Genomic DNA, 18143 nt, shown 5'->3' on the forward strand with positions numbered 1-18143 from the left:
CCTTCGACGCATGTGAAATACTCCCATTGTGCATTGTAGCAAGGTGCTTGTAATATACTGATGAACATAGGGAGAGAAGGTTCAAGGTTTAGGATTTGTAGCCCAATTTTTCACCCCACGAATTGAAAAATATGGAAAAGTCATTTTCAATACTATCTATAAGACAAGCATGTTGTAATAAAATAAAAAGTTTTTCGAACTCCAAAATGAAAATACATAGAGGATCACAACATCACCCTTATATTAAACCTTCGAGACTTATACATGTGTCACCACATTAAACGGGATTAGATTTAATTTGAATAGTTGGAATGAGTTTATTTGCATAATATTCTCCACCATTAGATTAAGAATCAAATGCGACTAAAAATGATTGAAAAATTATTAGAGTAGATAAACAAAAGTGAATAATACCTAACTTTCATGTTTGGATATGCCCTGAGTGGCTTAATGATGAAGGGTTAATTCTATTCTCCCAAGTAATAAATTATTCAGTTTCAACCGAAAAAAGAAAAGAAAAAAAAGAAAAGAATCATCATTAACTCATTTTCCTAATTAAAAACGGACTAGGAATAAAAGAGCCCAAAAGGCCCAAACGATGGCCGCCTCCTCCTGCTTATTGATCATCTTCCCGGTTTCATAATTCATACCCGAACAAAATCAACAGTTCCGATCGAGTCTGCGACGATGGAGAAGAGAGAAAACGGCGTCGTAGAGCACATGCAGATCGACCGGTCGGCCCCTTCCTGCAACGAGACCTCTTTCTCTGCCCTATTCCATGAAAAACGAGGTTACCTTACTAATTCCTCTATTGCTCTTATTCTCTTTGCTGTTCACTACTTTAGCGAAATGAAGACTATTCCTTATTTTGATCCTCAAGTTTTTATTATGAACTACTAGAATTACAATGCATTTAAGAATTGCTCCATTATAAGAAAATTCAGTGATTCTAAAATTGTTACTGGTATTAATTAAGAGAGTAATACTCCAATATATGAGCCTTAATTTGCGTTGTTTTGTGTAGAAAAGAAGTTGCAAGATGCTTGGCCGATGCTGGAATCGTCTTTCGAAGAGTTTGGCGTTTCATGTGCACTGAATCTGGTATGCATGGCATTATAAATGTTGCTTATGAGAACTCTTTATGTCGAGTTTGTAAAGATAGGAATCATTGATCTTTGTAAACACTCTATTCTGTATGAGTTGATGATCATATGTAATTGTTATATGTCAAATTGTGGTCAGGTTGAGCGTTCCCTGATAGTCTCAATACAACCGGAAGGACTAAGGGCCGGAATTCTTTTGATAAGGCTACACGCGTCGTTGAACTTTTGGCAACAACTCATGTTCCACCATATCTGGTACAAACGGAGATCCCTTTTGTTGTCATCTTTTTCTAATGACTAATGAGCTATTCTTTTAAATCCAAATGATTCGTTGTAGTTGCCAAGGTATATGTATTATAAGGCATTTATGTCCTTTCTTTCAATGTAATTCTTTAGCTTAAGGCAACAACATGTGGAAAATATATGCTTCATATTAATAGTAATCGCATATTCATTTAGGTTTATTACTGAATATTCACATCTTCATTAACTGCTCAGTTACTGTGTATCTACCTATAGTTGAGATAATGATATTATGATATGCTGCTTTCTTTTTACTAAAGAGCTTCTAGTACTTCTTTTCAATGAAACTGACTTTGTCTTTGAGCTGTTTTGTATTCGTTTTCTGATTTGATTGCACAACATGTTGATTTCAGGCAATAGAAATACTAAATGGTGATCGGAAACATATCCTCATCAAAACTGGGAATCAACAAGGTGGGCTTTGCTCCATATATGGGATCAAGAAGGTCGGTACTACATAAACTTCCACCCATTTGCTTTTAGGAGCAGGTGTCTCTCAGTGTTTTCTTTCAACAATAAAAATTTCAAACACGTTTAGTTCTTATCATTTAGGCTTATTCTATGTAATTGTGATACTGCACCTTTTTATTATTGCATTGTAATTCTGTGGCGTGTTGCTGAAAGGCTTAGAGCTTTTTTTGATATTATAAAGGTTTAGAGTTCATTAGGGGTTAGTGAAACAGGATTTAATATTTGTGAGGAGAGTGGCGTGATTACTAGTAGCCTTAATCAGGCCTCTGCCTAGCTATTCCATGAGGCAGTCAGACCCAAAGCCTCATAATGCTGCAGATACGCAAAAGCCACTTTTCCGCCTTGCCTTTTCTGATCTACTTATTGTTTGCAGGATCAATTTGTTAAACAACGGGAATGTCTTGCCTGCTCCCTAGAGGTACATTAATGTTTTGCTGATGTTCCTACTCAAGGAATAAAGAAAAAGAAAAGAGAAATAGTATGTATAGCATTTGATTGGTACTTTGATGTTTAATGTTTAATTTTTTTTTTTTCAATGCAGGCACTTGCAGCACTGACATTTTGTTATCTTTTTCTTAATGTAAGTGTTATTGTTCCTTGTGATTCTTATGCATATGTTGCACAGTTTTTTTTCTTGTCTTCAGTCTAATTATGAATTTTTATAATTTGCTCTGTAAAATGAGTAGGAAGACACTGTTGCTGCAGTGGGAGACCCTCTAGCTTTAATGGCAATCAGGAAGCTTGTGTCGTAGGCTGCATTGTTAACAATGCGGATCCTGCAACAACTATCAATGAGGTTAAAACTGTCTTGAGGAGGAGACAAGGAGTGGAAAATCTTCAACACCCAAATGTCGATTACTTGAGAATGGAGAACTCTGGCCCTTCCTTGGATCTATATGGCATGCTTGAAGTAACCTCTTTCTCTAAGACCTGCTATATAGGCCGAGGTACATTTTTCTCGTAGTTTAAGGAAATTGAAGACTTCCTTTAGTTCTCTGAAGTTTTAGTTATTATGCGGAAGGCAAAACACTCTTATTAATGGCTTATGATTATGGTCATAACTATCCATCCAGTATTTGGTCCGTGTCAACCAATTAAATAATATTACATTCTGATCAGTTATCATAGATATCACATGAGAAAGAAGAAGGTAACGGTAATGGTAATGGTGACTATTCAAGTTCACATCGGTGCTACATGTTAATATTTTGTATATGTGTGCTTGACATTAATCTTGAATCATTTATACATATGCATTGTAGTGAAGGGAATATTTCCGATCTGTCTCAGTGTTTTTATAAAAACAAGCATTCACACCGAATATTTGCTTTATTTTGTGCAGAAAAAGTGGTGCAAGAAGCTTTGCCATTTTTGCAATCGTTTTTAGAAGAGTATGGCATTTCATGCACTCTGAATATGGTATGCCATTAACCCATGATGCACGTTTTTTTGCGGAAACTCTTGTGTGTGTTTGTAAATATAAAATATTGATCTGTTAATGATTTCAAATATGTCTGATTTGATGCACACATGAAGTTCTTGTTTTTCAAATTATGGTCAGGCTGAGCGTTCCATGACACTTTCAACTACCAGAAGAACCAAGGATCCTGATGTTATGGACAAGGCTGTCATTCTTGTTGAGCTTCTGGCAAGAACTAGTATTCCGGCATGTAAGGTATAACTGACAAACCTCTGTATTAATTTGGCTAAAAATTAGAATTGGTCCCTGTGGCTTGGGGTCTAGACATGTCTAAAAATAGCACCCTGTTGGCATGTAATTTAGTCACTCTTTGTCCATAGAACAATGTCGTCAAAAAAAGAAAACAAAAGAAAATTAGCTATCCTCTGTAACTCTGTAAGTTTAGATGAATTGAAGTACGTTCTAAGCTGTAGGTAAGGTACCTATTTTTCATTGCAATGTGATTTTTATATTTATATCGCAACATGTAAGTAACATTGGGCATGGCTGATCAATAGCAATCACATATGTATGTTATGTCAGAAATATTTACATCTATATAAAATTCAGTTTGTTTACCTATAGTCAAACTTTACTTGGAAACTATGAGCTCCTTTGTATCAATTTTATCATTTGAGGACAAAATATGTTCATATCAGGCAATAGAAATCCTGCATGGCCGCCTGCAACATGAAGTCATCAAGACTGAGTTTCAAGAAGGTGGACTTTGCTCTAAATATGGAATCAAGAAGGTGGGGCATTTTCTTTTTTAAGTTTTCTTTAAACAAAGTTGAAATCTTACTATTTTGGAAGCACTTGTTTGTAATTATGGTGCAGGATATTTGAGTATAGTATTTTGTTTAATCTGGTGGTTAAAGCTTTTGTTTGACATTTGAAAGGTTTAGAGTTATTAATATTGGGATGATTAGTGGAATATGTGAGTTAATTTAGTTTTTTTACTACATAGCTACTCCATTAAGAGTCAGACTCTTGATAGTTTTGTAAATCTGCAGGAGTTGGGGAAAAGCTCACTTTTTCTAAACTATTCTACTTTGTGCAGGAGCGATTTGTTAAAAACAAGGACCGATTCAAGTGCTACTTGCAGGTGCACAAAGTTATCTAAAGGGCTAAATACTAGTTAGTACCCTGTTGTTTAGGTCCAAAATCAATTCAGTCCCTGGACTTCTAATTTCATCAAAAACACCCCTGCACTTTCAATTTTGATCTAATAGGTCCAATTCGTTAATATTCTGTTATGGGTTCAAGTTATAGTTGGATTATTTGTTGAAAAACTAATTATTTTTAATAGTAGGACTCACTCCTAAATTGACTATGCAGACCACCTCGACACCACATCATAAAACATAGGCTATATATGAGCCACATTAACAAGTTAAATAACTCAATTGTCGGAAAACTAACAAATTGAACCTATTAGATCAAAATTGAAAGTGCAGGGGTGTTTCTGATGAAATTAGAAGTTCAGGGACTGAATTGATTTTGGACCTAAACCACAGGGTAGTAATTTGTATTTAGCCCTTATCTAAATTATGCTTTACTGATCGTCCCTTTCAAAAGAAAGTAAAATACTTGGGCAAATTTATATAGCTACACATTCTATTGAATACTTGTGTGTGTAATTCCTTTTCTGCTAACAATATTAACTGGATGCAGACACTTGCACGCCTGTCAAAGTGTGAGATTTACATTAATGTAAGGATTACTGTTCCTTTTTTATTCTTATTGGTTAATGGTTTGGCAAATGAGAGATTTAAGAATGTAATGACTTTCATTTGTTTGAACATGACTAGGAATCCAGTGTTGTTGCAGTGGGAACTTCAGGTGCAGGATTAAGGCGGTTCAGGTCAATTGTCGAGTGCTGCTTCATTAAAGATGAAGATCCCGCTACCATTGTTAGGAGGTTGAAATTGAATGGGGAAACCTACCGATTAATGAAGAAGCTTGAGGCTTTGTGTTTGTGATAACTAAGCTGAGCGCAACAGGGCGGAACATATATTTGATTTGACAACCCCTGTTCAAATATTGTACGTGTTCACAATTTTTATCCACCTTATAATTCAAAATCTGAAAATGTTCACGATCTCCCTCTCTCCGTCATCTTTATCTTCTCTTTGTTGACTTTAATAGCCAATTTCTACGTACATTTTCCATGATTCAGAGAATTGATTTTCTTCTAAAAACGGTACTTCTCTCTTGAATTTTTTACTAACTTGAAGACAGTAGAAAACGAAAGAGGAGATCAAGTAACTAATTAAAGTAAAATGGAGAAGGAGATCATCTCGGATATGAGGGGTTGTTTCTTAATTGTTAGTGGTTTCCATGGGTTGGGTACTTGGGTTTTAAAAGGTATAAGCTAATAGGAGCCCATAGATTAAACTGCACGCAAGAAAAAAAAAAATAATAATAATAATCGTAAACAGTATAATTGCATGCAATCGACCTCTCTCAGCAAAAACAATTTATAAGTTGTAAATTCTTTCCTCAACTGAAGAAAAAAATTAGAAAAATTCCAAGGAAGAAAACCAAAACCAAATTCAAGTTCAAGATGAGTCGGCCTTCCTTCCAAGCAACTGGGATCAGCCAACCTCAACAGAGCAAGCAAATTCATAACCCAAAGCTGTGCAATTACTTATTAAGAAGATTATGAAAGCCTTCAGCCTTGTTCTCCAAGATTCTGAGTTATTACAAAATAGACCAAGAATGTATATTATGCTAATTTTCTTAACAAACGTTTAAGCTATTAGAAAATTAAGGTACAAAAAAATGTCTTACACATACCATATTGAACATTCATTCTTAAACCAAAGTAATTTCTGAAAAGAATTAGACACTTTATCCATGAAAGAGTACTAGCAAGTGCTCAAGGAGTAACCATCACACTTGTTATCTTTGGATTTATGATATCTGTCTTGAGTCATCCTTTGTTTGCAGCAATGCTCAGTGAAATTAAGTGGACAGCCTTGACGCATTGCTTTTCTGTCAAAATTACATAAGAAAAAAAAAAAAAATCAATTCGATGAGCAATCACAAACAGCAGCATACAAATTCTGGGACATTGACAAGAAGCTAGCAGTGTACTTATTCAAGAGAGAATTCAGGGAATGACGTACCATATATGTTCATGGGTGGTAATCTGGATCCTGCGAGTAAGTAAACTCTTCCTCGTCAGTTTCCATCTCATCACCATCCCCTAGGTTAGCCACCCTGAAAGAAGCAGAATCATCAAAAACAATTCTCATTTCCGATCGATTCCAATTCAATCTCTATATATATGAGACTATCTATCCACATACTCATCAATCATCATAGAAATAGTAGCATCACACGTCAAATATGAAATAACCTATACATTCAATTAATAATGCATAATTTGCTAAAAACCAATGAATACAAATAATACTATAGGTTATTCAAACAATTAAGCCCATGAACAGAAAAATGCATGATCAATTGCTCGTTATTTCCGTATATATGGGTTTTCTGTAAAAACTACGTCTTAATTATAAGTCTGGTTTTCTAACTAAAGTTTCAGGCTCTAATGCATTAATTCTTAGAAACGTACTAACGATTAATTATAGTTTCTTTCTTTTGGATCGATCAAGATTCACATAATTCAAAATGCTAGTGTTTGGAACTAATGATTAATCTATAACATGTTGCTTCTATTCTTTTCAACGTTTTAACCAGATAATCACAAACCGAGATGTAATCAAAAAGAGAAGAAGATCTTGATCGCCTAGTATCAAATCGATGATCCCACAAGAAAGGACAGGACAGGTTTTGGCATACGGATCTAATACTGTATACTAATGCCACGTGCGTACCTAACATGTACTAAAAGAACTGGATTAGTACGGTGGCCGGCGGGGCGGGTCGGGTTTAGGGTTTGTTACCAGTCAATGTCGCGCGGGTCATCGCCGTCGTCTTCCTCGTCCATTCCGTAGTCGCCAAGATCCTCTTCGCCCACCACGACGTCGTCTTCAAACTGCTCCTCGTCACCGTCATATTGATCGTCGTCAGCGTACTGGCCGGTCGTCGTTGTGGGGAATGTGGTCCTCCGGAACCAGTGGGTCAGGCGAGTCGGAGCGGTATCCTGGAATCATGTCGCGGTCGTCCGGGTCATAGCGTTCAATTCCGGCAACCGGCGCGGGTTGGTTCACTTGGTCGTCGTGGAGGTTCAATTGGTTGTTCTGAGCTTGGATCAGAAGTTCAAGCATTTCCTCGGTGAGAGCCGAAGGATCGTGCCTCTGCCTGCGAGGGAGACCGCCGGAGGGTGACGCCGACCGGTAACGTGCCATCCCGCGCGCCGCCACGCGAGTAGCGCCTTGCGTTTCTTGGAGGCCAGGGAGTAGAAGCGAAGTCTTGTTGGCAGGATTCTTCTTCTGGCCGCAGCTAGCACGGGGTTTCGTCGGAAACACAGGAATGAACGGGAACTGAGGTGCGCCGTCGTCGGCCATGGCTCTTGCTTTCTTGAGAGTAAGGCAAAGAGAGAGTGGAAGAAGAAAAGACTAACTGTGCGTGAGAGAGAGAGTGACTGGAGTGGTGGTTAGTTATATCTTTGTGGGCCCGAGGTCAATAGCTGCCTAACAGACTGTGGTTAACAAATTACAATATATTACTGCCTAAATTAAAAAAAAATAAAAAAAAAAATAATAATAATAATCGGCGTAATAGATAATTTAGTACTATCTGCAAACTTATATTCATTTGAATTGATCGTTGATATGAGTTGGCTGTAATTAACTGAATTACTTGGTGAATAAATATCAAAAACAAAACTGTTTAAATGATTAATCATGACCTTTTTTTTTTTAATCTAGACCCCAAATCCCCAATTATAGTATTAATCATAAGCAAAGCAAAGATTTTCTTACTTAATCATGAAACGATCTGTGCTTAAACTAATAGCTGCCATTTGACAAGTGTAAGATTAGTTATTAAAGAGATCTCTTGTAAGAGTTCGAGAAAAAGTCTCCTAAAATAGATATGAGGGATGAAACAAAAAGAACCTGAAACCCGTGACCTCTCTCATAAGTCGTAACGATAAATTTTGCCGATTAAAACGGTCAGCGCAAAAATTTACAATTTTACCCCCACCGTCTCACAAACTATAAAGGGGTGCCCGGTGCCCCCCATGCATGAAAATCAAAATAACTAGTTTTTGACTATAGAAAATCATTTTACGCTCTGAGATTGAGTATCTTCTTACCTTCAGACCCACAGAGAGAGGATAATTCAAGACAACTTGCTATTAACACTCTTTAGAAAATCTTGTGGCCTTGACAGATCGAATGAAATATTGGTAACTAAATAGTGATTTTAATGTTTTCTCATGGCATATTCTAGCATGTTTTCCGAAAATATACATACAGTTAAGAATTATTTCAACTCTTACACTTCATGATGTGCCAATGTTCAGAGTATAGTAGTGAAATAAAACACAAAAATAATTAAATTCGAAGTTGTCACTAAAGTGCGCTTTTGTTTGCTAGTAGCTAGTTATAAGATCGAGTTGGCCGGGGAATAAATTTGAGAAAAACGATTTGATTGTTTCAATTGAAACGTCATTTACAATAATGGCGTTGTCGATCAGTAGCTCAAGTTTTCCTCTTATTATTGTGACTGGTATGCAAGTCCATCGTTTTGGATTTTTTTTTTTCTTGTTGGACAAGCATCGTTTTGGATTCTGGAATGTTCCATATGAGGAGGTTTGCAAGTAAGGCTAGGTTAGTGACTTTAGTCATTATGATAGTAGTGAGATCGAGAAAAGAAATTAAAGAAAGCTAGTGTTCCAAGAATATTGAAACTTCTCTGAGAGAGAAAGATGAATTTTATTGTTCTTTCTCTCACTTTTATCAATCACAAAGTCTATTTTGCCACATACTGGAAAAGGTGTGCATGCATGCATGAGGGACTGGGGTTTTATTGACCCTTTATTATTTGACTTGCCACTTGGCAGTCACTAGTTAGATTTATATCATTTTAATGGTCATATATTTCAACCCTAATCATTCATAATGTTGCACAAAATCTCTATTTATTAATTAGCTTTGCTACTTAATTAATGGATTGAGAGAATGTATACTAGTTTAATTAATTATTAAAACTTGGTAGGCATCAAATCTGATAGGGTACCCCCGCTAAAGTAGTGAAAGATGAAAGAATGGTGGCCGAGTGCGATTTTGTTTCTTTAAAAGGATATGATGGCCTGATGGCAACAAATTTGTGAAAATTCAAGTCCTTACACTGCCAACTGCGACCGTTTCTGATTCCCAGGCAGCAAGCAGGAAGCTGGGGTTTAGAACAACTCGGTCACCACTTCGATTGATCCTCAAGGCAACTAGGCAAGGCCATGCCACAAAGTTGTAACGCCCTAGAAAAACAGCCACTCTATCTAGGTCTCGGGACTTGGGTGCTGCTCAGGAGCAACTCTAGGGTTTCGATCCCTTTAGAGGCGAGTTAGTAGTACTGTCGTGGATCCTGATCCACCGATTAACGTTGGGTTTGGCTGATCGGTCACCGATCATCAGTCGCTTATAATAATGGGTTTTAGCCGAAAGGGAGCGAACTAGGGTTGGGCTTATGGGCTTATTGTATGAATACAAATACAAGCAATATTGGGATTCTTTGCAGTGATCCTATTGGGCCGGGATTGGATATCCTAATCTTTTCTTAACCAGCCCAAGAATCTTTTCTTAACCAGCCCAAGATCTCATGAGGGGTGTACTGAACTCTCTTTCCTGCACAAGAAGCATGTTAAATTATTCTCAAAAAAAAAAAAGTTGAAAACAGGGTACACTTGAAGCGCAACTCACAGAAAAATACAGGCGCAGAAATTATGTGATTATGCTTTACTCGTCATCACTCTATAAAGATTGATGAAGAAGTTTGAGGATTTGTGATTGTGTCTGGTCTCGTACAGAATATATGAAAAAATGTAAATTTTTTTACAGTTTTCCAAATATGTAAAAAACCATGACCAAAGACGACAAGGGGGATGTAGCTCAGATGGTAGAGCGCTCGCTTAGCATGCGAGAGGTACGGGGATCGATACCCCGCATCTCCAACTAACAATCAATATATTTGTTGTTCTTATTTTTTTTTAATTTTTTCTTTTTTGGTATGTCGTATGCTTATAACACCAATGGGAAGATAGGCAACAGTAATACAAATCAGATGTTGAAAATCAGGTTCCTCCAATGGGAAGGTGGGCAGCAGTAATACAAATCAGAGGTTCCTTAGAAGATCACAATAGGGTTTCTGAGTGTCTTATGACTGCACCGTAATACAGAGCTTTAACTTACAACGATCCGACCAGAGGACAGTGAGTCCTAGGAGGAGTCGGCCTAATACTAGATACCTAGAGAAAGCATTACAACCGTTACAGTGAGCTACAAGTTGTCTTTACTGTTCTGTGGTTATGAAAGATACCACTGATGATCAAGCTTCATCTAAGATAACAATCAAACTCTTAGGGCTCCTCAAAGTTGATTAGAATTTGGTTCATTTGTGGTTGATGTTTCCTGACCTGCAATTAAGAAGGAAAATGCAAATATACTTGTTAAGGTATTTGCTCTTGAACAATGCCGTTCAATTACGTAGAAGGAAAGCTCAAGTAACTAGGTTCACTCAAATGGATAAACACTTTTACACACTGATGCACGTCTGTCCGACATATATGTAATTCATAGTTCAGCTTGAACCAGTAGAAAAGCCCAAACTTAGCGAGTCTCTTATGGGACTGCTTATCAAAATGGACAAATGTGAAGCTGAATAAGACCCTGATGCTATGTATTTTTCTTCAAGACAGATTAAGCAAAATCAAATGGATAGTCAGGTCAAGAAATAAAGGGGTCATACTTTAACACCAGCCATTGAGAGTAGTTTGTGAGAAGCAATGTACGTGATATCTGGATTGTTTAACCTCTTTTCCACAAAATATACAACTTCAGCAACTCCTGACTGCAAGAAATATATTGACCATAAGAAAAGAAAAGAAGACCAGGTTAAAATATGGCAAAGTATCACTCTAGGAAGAAAAGAAAAGAAAAATACGATGTGGCTACTTTCCATGTTTCCTGTTCTTTTCAGAACAAGGAAAATATATTAGAAGTTTTTGTCTAGCATTTGAAATTTCAAAGCAATATATATAGATCACAATCTCTCTGCATCCACAGTTCTAGATACTTCTATTACTGAGTTTTAGTTGATTGTGGGTTGTAGCAGAGAATGACACGACCAAGGGCATCTATGTTGCATGTACCATAAGCGATAACAAAAGAGAACAGAGTGACGAACCTGAATGATTATCTTGGCACACTCATTGCAGGGGAACATGGTCACATAAAGCCTCTGCAGAACAAAGATAGTATCAAGCGCTCCATCAGTACTTTCAGTTACAGAGAGAGAACATGTAAAAGAAGGGAACATTGTCAACAATCATTCAAGAGGCTTCCATAATTTCAATTAGAGTTTATGTAGTTCAAAATGTCAATAGGCCAAGTTCTGCAGTAGCTGTTTTACTGAAACAGATATCCCTAACAGATGAAGAATCTGTATTTTAAATGGGGCAGGGAAATGTAGCTAGAACTAACCTGTCCAGCAGCAGAAGCATGATTGGTGTTTAGGATTGCATTGACTTCAGCATGACAAACATAACTGCCAAAAGACGATTAGAGAAAATATGAGCAACAACAAAAGTTTCCACTTTCCACTGGGATAAAGGATAGACGGTATAAAAAGAAGCACAAGATCTGGAGATTATTTCAACATTATACATCATATGATGTGATGGTAGTGAAAACTGAAAAGAAGATAGACAGTAGATGTTAACTTCAAAATGATTTCAGACCCTAATCTTAGTGAAGCAGCAGATCAAAAGTTCAAAACGCTATGAATGGAGTTCAAGAAGGCATACACTCACGGATATTTTGTCTCCAAAGGATCCCCAGTTCTGGATATCTGAAAAGAAAGGGCAGCTTTACTAAATACTAATGACTATAGCTTCATCAATCAGTTTCTTTCGTTCTAAATTTTTAAAGAATATACAAACCTTTGCCCAAGGGAGCTTGTCGTCCGAACAACCTCTTGGGAAACCATTATACCCTATTCCTGAGGACAGACAGAATAGATGGAAGTCAAGAAAAAATCAATGATCATTGATCTCATTGACAATGGAAAACCATAGACTAAGAACAAAATGACATAAAAAGTACAACATAATTCCTGCTAAACAATCTCATTCTCACCTAGAATTATACCACTTTGACTCACCAAGCATGCTCCAACCTACACACCACCAATTAATGTCATTTCTAAATTCTAATTTATTGAATTGAAGCAATTATATTGTCTCATAATTAAAGAAAGAGCAAAGAATATACGACCTGCCTGTTAGGGTCTTTGGATCTTTCAGCTGATAAAAACGCAATTGCCATAAAGTAATCATCCCATGTCAAATACCTTCAATAACAACAACCAAACCATACAAAACCAACCATGAGAGAATTGCACAATTCATTGAAAAAGTAAGCACTTTTAATTTCGGACCCAAAATCAAAATCAAACAACTTTATGAATTATTGAAATTTTTGACACTAACCCTTTGCGTTTTGAGGGGTCAAAAGGGCTCTGAGAAGAGCACTTCCTGGAAACGACGCCGTTTTGCGAGGAATTGAGTTTTGGGGACTGCTTCTTAGGTTTTGTGAAGAAGACGCGGATGGCTAGCGCAGAGGCTAGGGCACCGAAGACGGTGGCGGTGGAGACCAGAGTGAGTTCGCGAGAGTTCATTTGAGCTCCAGAAGGAGAACAATTTTTCCCGCGAAAATTTCCAGTTCCCGAGCTGAGACGATAGAACAAGTAGCGGGAAAATTACAGTGAGGATCCGTGAGTGTAGAAAACTCGCGGGCAAAATAGGCCACGTGGGAGTTTTCTGTTCGCTCGGACTTTGGAGGTCCAATGGTGCTTTGGCCCAATCGGTACGCCCCTAACATGTTTATGAAGTAGTTTGGTGGAGAGAATCGAAAAATTCTTTCTTCTATTGGTCTAAAAGAACAATTTGTAACCATCCTATTAGTTTGTTCGATCATCATCGGACGAAAATGTGTTTATGTCTCTAATTTGTGCGAAAATTAATTGTTGGCGTGTATGAAGTGATGGTCGTGAATGACAGAGTCAGATCTTGAGAAAATTTAGTGAAACAATGACTCATAACTTTTAAAAGATTCTAATTTCTAAATTATTCTAAATAAGTACCTTGAAAGCAAGCCATAAACATGATTATTGTTTGGTTGAATGTTTTAGAAAAATATTTTCTTAAAAGGTATATACTTGGCTTCAAGTCTCAACTTTACTTTTATTGTTCCTTAACCTTTTTCTATTTTTTGCATTGTGATTCAATGACGTTTTGCATTTTAAGACTGCATGTGGTTGACGGAGATTTTTATATCGCAATTTCAAGTCATTTTATGAACTTGATCACATTGAGTAGGACCCTAAATAGAAAGGAAAAAAAAAAATGATGAAGGTCTTAGTTGGAGGGCATGATAAATAAATCATTGTCTAAAGTGGCCTCCATCACTACCTTGGATGGGGTGGGTTATATGGACAGGGTTCCAAAAAGCCAATAGATTACTCCAAAACAGGGTTCCAAAAAGCCAATAGATTACTCCAAAAGCCAATAGCGAAAAATGGATACCAACAACCTAGTTTCTGGGTCCTTACTTTGATGGGACTGTAATGTCGATGTGTTCTTGAAATTACTACAGAACCACTATACATTACAACTTTTTGCACCTAAGAATATTCAAGTTGATATGGCCGAGTTGGTCTAAGGCGCCAGATTAAGGTTCTGGTCCGAAAGGGCGTGGGTTCAAATACCACTGTCAACAAAATGTTTTTTTTCAATCTATATATATATATATATATTGCTTGGTTTTTTTCTTTTCAATTTCTTACACACACACACACATAAATAAACCAATGGTTTTTATTACACACTAGAAGAAAATAGTTGAGCAAAGACAATATTTGAATTTGTTGGTGGGTACTTTATGATTTAAAGGCGTGACTCACATATTTCAGAAAAACAAACAAAATCAATTAAATAATAGAGCGAGGCTAAAGTATTTACATATTAAGTTAATAGATTCAATACAATTATTGACTAGAAGAACTATTTTGTTTGCTTGAGACTTTACAACACAAGTCTTATGGAAATGATTTAAACAGTTCACCTTTGAAACATTTTTTTAATAGGGCAATGATATCCAAGGTTAATTTTTTAACAGTAAGTGACTTTGATATTTGAGTAAATCGATATATAACCTATCCAATAGACACTTGAGTACTTCTGTTGAATACTTACTAATTGATTTTCACAGGTCTTTTAAGTTTTAACTTTTAAAATGTCAAATCCTATGTTTCTTATGTTGTAGATATTTTCAAGTAGTTGTTTGACATTAAGGGAAGGAGAGGGAAGCCACAAACAATGCATTTTATGTAAGTTTGTATAGTTACAAGCCTTGTGCTCAAAATGCCTATAAAACGTGAACCGAGCAATAAACATGTTCATAACTCATTAGGCTTTCCGATTAGGCTGTGGGGGCAATGACCGATCCTTAAAGCCAACATTCTTAGGGCCAAAGTAATATCCATTTATTGCAGAAATACTGTTCAACCAGTAAAAACAGAAGAAAAATGAAAGAGTTACTGAAAAGGTTTTCACTAGACTGGTAAAAGTAAAACGAGCCAGCAACTACTGCTCAAAACACTCACTCCTGTGATGAACCTCACGGTCCGCACGATGTTATAGATGAAGAAAGGTAGTTTTGGGTGGGACCCAGGCGATCAACGGTCCAAGTGGGAGAGTCAGTGAGCCAATCATGGTCAGCGTCACTTTGTGTTTGTGTTACCCCCCTCCCACGTGCCGATATGCGCGAGCGTGCCAGCTGAGATAGAAAGCGGGTCGCTTTTTGTAACAAGAGGGCCGACAACCTAGGCCTACCATAAAGCTAAGATCCATGTCCAAAATAGAATTACAAAGCTAAGAAAAAGCCCATATACAAAGTCACCCCCTTATTGCACGTGCGACTTAATTATTACTACACCACCATCCTCTAAACCCTTTTCATCCTCATCCCCAAAAAAAGAAAAAGTCAAATAATCATGCTAGCATGGAACAAGATCATCAGATTTATATGTTCACCAAAAAGACAATGATGATCACATTTATATACTAAATTTGTTAAGAAATTTTCATGAATTTTTACTCATATGATAATTAGGTGGGTAGAAAAGTTGCAAGTCATTTTTAATGTTAGTACATTCATCTAATAGATGAAGAGATCCCATCGATATCTGATAAATTTTATTTAATATTTTTAACCACATGGTGTGGTGTGCTGGTCGAACGGCCTAGCCTGGAACCCCCAAGTCTAGCGTTCGAATCTCATTTCCATCCCGTGGCCAGCAGATTTGAGGGACCCTTTGGGTTCGTGCGTCTGCGGTGCAATGGATTAGTCTGGCTTTCGCCGTAATGACGGTGCAGGTGCTGGGATACCACAGCATGGGTGTGTGCATTACTAACCTAACTTCCCGATAAAAAAAAAACATCATTACTTACGCATGTGAGAAATGAACATTTTTGAATTTGACATGTGAGTATTTCATTCTACCATTTTTGTTTCTTATAAATAGTAGAGCAATGAAATGATTATAAATAGTAGAACAAAGGAATGAGTTTCAATTATTAGCTTAAAGGATGAGAATCTTTAAAGTGTTACGATAGATCATAAGTTTGAAACTGAGAATTATTTTCAACATATTTTCAGTACTTAACGATGTTTTGTTTGAATCTAAATTCATTGAACTCTACTTTCGTGTAATACAAAAAAAGTAATAAGGTGTACTAATCAACAATGAATAAATTTGACAAAACTCTATGATTAATATTATTATTGAATGACAACGAAGAAAAAGAACTCATTCCATTAGTCCAAGAGAACACAAAAGAGGTACTCAAAAAAAAAAAAGTAGTACAATCAACAATCAATAAATTTGACAAACTCTATGATTCAATAATAATATTAATGACAACGAAGAAAAAGAACTCATTCCATTAGTCCAAGAGAACACAAAAGAGGTACTCATAGCCCAATAACGTGATCCGTTATTTCCCCCTTACTTTTGGCTCTTCTGTAACGGACATTGAAATTCCCACTGTTCAAATCTCCCAATATACTTTTACCAAAATGCCCTCCTCTCTATGGGCAAGGTCAAGGCTAGACATGGATAGTAACAGTAATTGAACATGGTTGAATTGTCTATATATAGGTACAAAGTTTCACCAATTACATCATTTCCTCTGAACACTTTATTTTGTTTCTTTTCCTCCGATGGAACATGATGATCAAAAGGAGTTGCAGCTTCTTCCTGGTCCTCCCTCCTTACAGAGGACAGCCCCTCGGCCGTCAGATCCTTCTTCACTACGATACCGATCAAAGGCAGCAGTTGAAGCCCTAGAAGCGCCCAACTCTCTCGACCTCCAACTGTCCATAAGTGTGAGACCACTGATGGGAGCAACCAACAATGTTTGCGAGTACGACCAAACGACGACGGGGTTGAAGCCGAAGGCGAGTTGCGTGGAGGCGCTGAAGTGGCAGGCGGCGGAGCAAATCCGAATGGCGGCAATGGAGAAGGCGTACGCGGAGAGAGTGAGGGAGCTGACGAGGAGGGAGATGGAGCTGGCTCAGTCGGAGTTCACACGTGCGAGGCACATCTGGGAGAGGGCGAGAGAGGAAGTGGAGAAGGCGGAGAGGATGAAGGAGAAGGCAATGCGCCAGATGGACGCCACGTGCATGGAGATCACTTGCCAGTCTTGCAGGCAAAGGTTTAGGCCTTGATGCATAATAAATTAGGTTCTGAGTTGAGTTCTGGTCGGGATCGAAGTTGGTATTAATATTATGATTGTTAACATATACCAGTAAGATTTTGAAAACTTATTGGATTGGTTTGCAATTTCTTTTAGCAAAGGAGGAGAAAGGAAATAGTAACAGTACTGATCGAAGGATATGATAAGAGAGTGGCATGAGATGGTTGGTTTTCGATCTGTGTTTTTCTTCCTTTCTTTCATGTTGTGATCTGTATGATGAATAATTGAGCTGCTTATTTATTGGTTTCATTTTTAGTCCAATCTTCCTATCGTACGTGTTAATTAAGATTATGAGCTTCTATGTTGTCAGGTTTAGAATTTCGCGAAGAAAGATAAAAATTTGCGATGTGAGATTCTATATTCATCACGATACTAGAATTTTCGATGCGAGATTGATTCAATATTCACGATATTACTATTACACAACGTATCAGGAAATTTTGGGAACATTAACAAGTGTTGTTCAGAGAGATCAGCTTCTGATCCAGAAACCGGAAGCACTAATCGACCTCCGAAGAGTGCAATGTCATGTATCAATATAAACACAAAGTTGGAGCATGAAAGTCAGTAAACAGGACATATGCATATACTTATATAAGTATGTCTCATGAATCTGAAGCCACATGCATGAATAAGAGGCAATGACCTTATTTTAGGCTTACATCTCTGGTTTCTATGTTGACTTGGCCGGTGTTCCAGACTGCAAATGAACTGACTCACTGGATAACAGATGTACATGCTAAAGAAACACAATAACTTTAATACGAACAATAATTAACTAGCAAGAATTTAGAATCTGAATTTCTGAAGCAAATTACTTTCACCGAAAGAAATTTAGTATCACTAAAAAAAAAAA

General features: G+C 37.1%; 3 protein-coding genes and 2 non-coding genes across 8 annotated transcripts; 4 read left to right on the plus strand and 1 right to left on the minus strand.

Annotated features, from left to right (window-relative positions):
* The first annotated feature begins 606 nt into the window (after nt 1-606).
* On the plus strand, nt 607-5442 carry LOC133746135 (KRR1 small subunit processome component homolog). Of its 4 annotated transcripts, none has more exons than XM_062174296.1 (13): nt 607-790; nt 1025-1101; nt 1243-1358; nt 1760-1852; nt 2251-2295; nt 2419-2457; nt 2564-2824; nt 3220-3296; nt 3439-3552; nt 3996-4088; nt 4397-4441; nt 5011-5049; nt 5148-5442. In XM_062174296.1, exons 7-13 carry the CDS (start codon nt 2743-2745, stop codon nt 5316-5318), a joined length of 621 nt encoding a protein of 206 aa, XP_062030280.1. In that variant the 5' UTR covers nt 607-790; nt 1025-1101; nt 1243-1358; nt 1760-1852; nt 2251-2295; nt 2419-2457; nt 2564-2742; the 3' UTR covers nt 5319-5442. The 4 variants fall into 4 exon arrangements, with proteins under 4 accessions (XP_062030280.1, XP_062030282.1, XP_062030281.1 ...); XM_062174298.1 differs by having other exon boundaries at nt 5156-5442; XM_062174297.1 differs by having other exon boundaries at nt 1030-1101.
* Nucleotides 5443-10350: 4908 nt separating this feature from the next.
* TRNAA-AGC (transfer RNA alanine (anticodon AGC)) lies at nt 10351-10423 on the plus strand. The gene has a single exon. It is a non-coding gene; the product is annotated as a tRNA-Ala (tRNA).
* Nucleotides 10424-10606: 183 nt separating this feature from the next.
* LOC133745916 (uncharacterized) lies at nt 10607-13322 on the minus strand. The gene is made up of 9 exons (XM_062174075.1): nt 12959-13322; nt 12744-12819; nt 12606-12645; nt 12410-12468; nt 12281-12318; nt 11952-12015; nt 11656-11709; nt 11218-11319; nt 10607-10885 (listed from the first exon to the last, which is right to left on the minus strand). Exons 1-9 carry the CDS (start codon nt 13144-13146, stop codon nt 10829-10831), a joined length of 678 nt encoding a protein of 225 aa, XP_062030059.1. The 5' UTR covers nt 13147-13322; the 3' UTR covers nt 10607-10828.
* Nucleotides 13323-14165: 843 nt separating this feature from the next.
* On the plus strand, nt 14166-14246 carry TRNAL-AAG (transfer RNA leucine (anticodon AAG)). Its single transcript has one exon. It is a non-coding gene; the product is annotated as a tRNA-Leu (tRNA).
* Nucleotides 14247-16724: 2478 nt separating this feature from the next.
* Nucleotides 16725-17536, plus strand: LOC133745552 (protein indeterminate-domain 16). Its single transcript, XM_062173637.1, has one exon. It carries the CDS (start codon nt 16752-16754, stop codon nt 17256-17258), a length of 507 nt encoding a protein of 168 aa, XP_062029621.1. The 5' UTR covers nt 16725-16751; the 3' UTR covers nt 17259-17536.
* The last annotated feature ends 607 nt before the right edge of the window (nt 17537-18143 follow it).

Source organism: Rosa rugosa, chromosome 4 (assembly GCF_958449725.1).
Source record: "Rosa rugosa chromosome 4, drRosRugo1.1, whole genome shotgun sequence".
Taxonomy (NCBI): domain Eukaryota; kingdom Viridiplantae; phylum Streptophyta; class Magnoliopsida; order Rosales; family Rosaceae; genus Rosa; species Rosa rugosa.